Source organism: Tupaia chinensis, unplaced genomic scaffold, assembly GCF_000334495.1.
Source record: "Tupaia chinensis unplaced genomic scaffold, TupChi_1.0 Scaffold000668_1, whole genome shotgun sequence".
In the NCBI taxonomy this organism is placed as follows: domain Eukaryota; kingdom Metazoa; phylum Chordata; class Mammalia; order Scandentia; family Tupaiidae; genus Tupaia; species Tupaia belangeri.
In genome coordinates, this window is record NW_006160190.1 from 279,746 (window position 1) to 282,974 (window position 3,229).

At 61.5% G+C, this 3,229-nt stretch overlaps 1 protein-coding gene across 1 annotated transcript in view; it reads right to left on the reverse strand.

Annotated features, from left to right (window-relative positions):
* ADAMTS10 (ADAM metallopeptidase with thrombospondin type 1 motif 10) overlaps positions 1 to 3,117 on the reverse strand; it is a 23,826-nt gene extending 20,709 nt beyond the window's left edge. The window contains exons 1-3 of the mRNA XM_006159940.3: positions 2,146 to 3,117; positions 412 to 597; positions 3 to 172 (exon numbers count right to left, since the gene is read on the reverse strand). Of these exons, the coding sequence (XP_006160002.1) occupies positions 3 to 172; positions 412 to 499 (258 nt within the window). The 5' untranslated portion in view covers positions 500 to 597; positions 2,146 to 3,117. The remainder of the gene's footprint in view (positions 1 to 2; positions 173 to 411; positions 598 to 2,145) is intronic.
* Positions 3,118 to 3,229: the final 112 nt, after the last annotated feature.

The following is a 3,229-nucleotide window of genomic DNA, read 5'->3' on the forward strand; positions in this document are numbered from 1 at the left end:
ACGTGGGTGCTGGGTGCGGCCACCTTGTAGAAGAGGCGGGACTCGGCCGTGGCCCCCGTGCCCCGGCGCTGCCTCCGGGGTGCAGGTGGCGAGAAGGCCAGCAGTGCCCCGTTGTGGTCCACGCGGGTGGGGAAGGCGATCTCATAGCTCTCCAGACTGGACAGGAACTCATCTGTGAATGAAGGTCAGAGGTCAGGGGTGGGCCCTGCTTTGGGCTGACCCCAGCCCTGGCTGCTGAAGCAGGTCATGCTGAACTCATTGGCCCCTGAATCCAGGCCACGGGCTACAAGGCTGCAGCCTAAATGACCTTAGAGCCTCCTTCTCCCAACAACCCCCATCTCAACCCACTGGCCCAGCTTTCTGCTGCGGTCCTACTGGTCCTCCCCACTGTCACCCCCGGACAGCCCCTACCTTGAGACCGGAAGGCATGTGTGACCTCGAATGTGAGGCCCAGCCCCAGGGCAAGGGCCCAGCGGAGGATCTGGCAGGCGGGAGCCATAGAGGCCACGTGTCCACATGTCTCTCCCCAGCCCCGGCTGCTGGCAGCCCTTGCTCTGCTGCCTCCTCTGTTCACAGCCTGGGCAGCATCGCCAGCTCCTGGGAGGGGGGAAGTCAGGTCAGGGGCGGAAGGAGGCCTGGTCTTCCTGCCCAGCCAGACCAATGGGGGACCTACAACACCTCACTCCCTGCCCTGGGGATGGCTGGGGCATTTTCCCTGGTCTGAAGGTCCCGAATACATTTCCTCACTCACACAACCCTTCTCTCCCCACACCCTCCCTCCACCTCCAGAGATGACAGACAGGGACTGTGGCATGAGTACCTACTATGTGCCAGCTACTGGCCCAAGCGTTTTCATGCCAATGCTACAGGGTGCGTGCCCTCGCCAGAGAGTCAGAGAGACAGAAAGCAAGAAATCACCCCCCAGGGGGGATGGCCACGCTGCAATCTCTTCTCCTCCATTCTCCTCTTGGGATCTTGGGCACGCACGCACACGCGCCCGGGGTGAATTTAAGCCACCGGGTCCGGGACTTGAACCGCGGTCGACTACATGGGAGTCCAGCGACATAGCCATTACGCCAACTGCTGGTCCCAACACACACACCAATGCATTTCATTTCCAGCGTATCTCTGAGAAGCCCTCATCCTCTTATAGATGACGAAGCAGACGCGGGTGGTAGAGTTTACCCAGAGTCACCACATGGCTAGGAGTGGAACCTGGGTTCATTCACTGGGTAGTGACCGTGCTGGGCTCTAGGGGGGGACTCTGGCAGCAGTTCCCCTGCATCTCTATGGGGCTCAGTCCCCTGGGAGCCATGGAGACTTGAGAGAGTTCTCTAGAATTAGTAAGGAGGTTGGAAAGCAGAGTTTGAAGGACAAGAGCAAAACTAATTAAAGATGGGAGACAGTGCACCAGGCAGGGGAATGGCAAGGGAAAGGTCTGGAATGAGCTGGAGCTTGGCCTGGCACTGGACTGGGCAGGGGCAGGGGCAGGGGCAGGGGCAGGACAGCCCCCAGGCAGGCTGGCATGGGATGCACTGGAAGGCGGGGGTGGTCTCTGTGACTTTGCAACCCTGATTAAAAGCAAGGCTAAACCTACCCTAGTCTCCCAGACTCCCACCCACCCACTGTCCTGACCTCTGCCTTGGGGAGCACCATGCACCCCACCAGCAGGACTGGAGACCCCCATCCCCAAGGCCACCCGTCCACCCTCTATTTCCAGCCCACTGCTCATCCTCCTTCTCCTTGGTTCATTTTTCTCTCTGAAATGGGCAGGCCTCTGTCTCCTGCCTCTGCCCCAGGCCGCCGGCTGCAGACACCAGTCTGGGTCACCACCCTGTGCCAAACCCTCCACCCCCGCCCCTGTTCCCCTGTTCCTCTCCGTGCAAAATCGCCCTTAATCACACACTGTCTTGTTTTGTTTGCGGCCTGGCCAAGTCTGAGAGCCGATCCCCAAACAGGGCAGTTCGGACGGGAGGGAGGGAGTCAGGTTTTCTCCAAGACACGGACAACGGAGAAGCCCACATTCCCCAGTTCTGCTTGGCTTCCTCTAGGGATGGGGAGCTTACTCACAGATATTTCGGGACCCTGCGTCTCTCTCCATCTGGGCTAGTGTCTGCGCCTTGCTTATTCTGTTTTGATTTTTACCTTTTGGGTGGGTGGCGTGGTGTCAGACCCCACGTGGGTCTTCCCTCGGCCGCTCACACGGGCTGTGGGCCTGTCTCTGGGCCTCAGCTACTTCTTGGTCCGAACCTAGACACGGAGGGGACATGAAGAGCTGGGCTGGTCTTCAGGACTGAGCTTGGTCTCGAGGTTGGGGGAAACTCTTGATTCTCCTCCTCCCCTGGGGCGCACTTGGGGACCTCCCCCACACTTCTTCCTTCCTCTGCTCCTGACACATGTGTCCCCCTCCCCCCATGACTGTCCTCTAATCCCTCCATGACTTTGGGACTGTCCTCTCCTCTCCCGTCCCCATGGACCCTGTCCCTCCCCTCGCTCTGTGCTGTCACCCCGGCTGTGATTCTTCTTGGTTCTGGCTGTGGTGTCCCTGGGCTTCTCCTCCTGGACCCTCCAAACCCCATGCCCTCAGGGTTGTCCCCCGGAAGCAGGTCCCCTCCTCCTAACCACCTCGCACCCTTTCCCTGGTGGGATGTGGGGGGGGGGGCGCGGCTGAGCACAAACAGGGACAGCCCAGAGGACCAGGGAGAAGGGAGTCGCTTGTGCATGAGTGAGGGTCTTTTCTGGGGATGCCTGAGGGGGGGGTCACCTGTGCATGGGGGGTCTGCCTTGGGGTGGGCTCAAGGATGTCTGGGGGGAGAGGAGGGCAGCTAGGAGGTGTGACACTGCCAATCACTGGGGTGGGGACCACTGACCAGCTGGTGGGTCTGGGGTCAGGATGAGGCTCCAGGGGGCAGGGGATCCAGTCAGGAGGGGTCCCCAGCCAGGCACAGGGAGAACAGCAGCACCTCGGTAAGGGACCTCCACCAGGGTGTGTGTACCCAGGCCTGGCAGGTCCCCCCAGCCCCTCCTCCCCAAGGCAGGAGGGAGGTGGCCGGCATGGGGGAGGGTGCCCGCCAACTGGAGGAGGAAATGCCTCCCAGAAACTGCCCGGAAATGGAGGCTCCATCCTATCCCGGGGTTCCTGGAGGGATCCAGAGTCCAGGGAGGGGACAGGGCGCTGGGCCTTCCTGCGGCTGGCCCCCCCACGCCACGGCTGAGTGGGGGGGGGCGA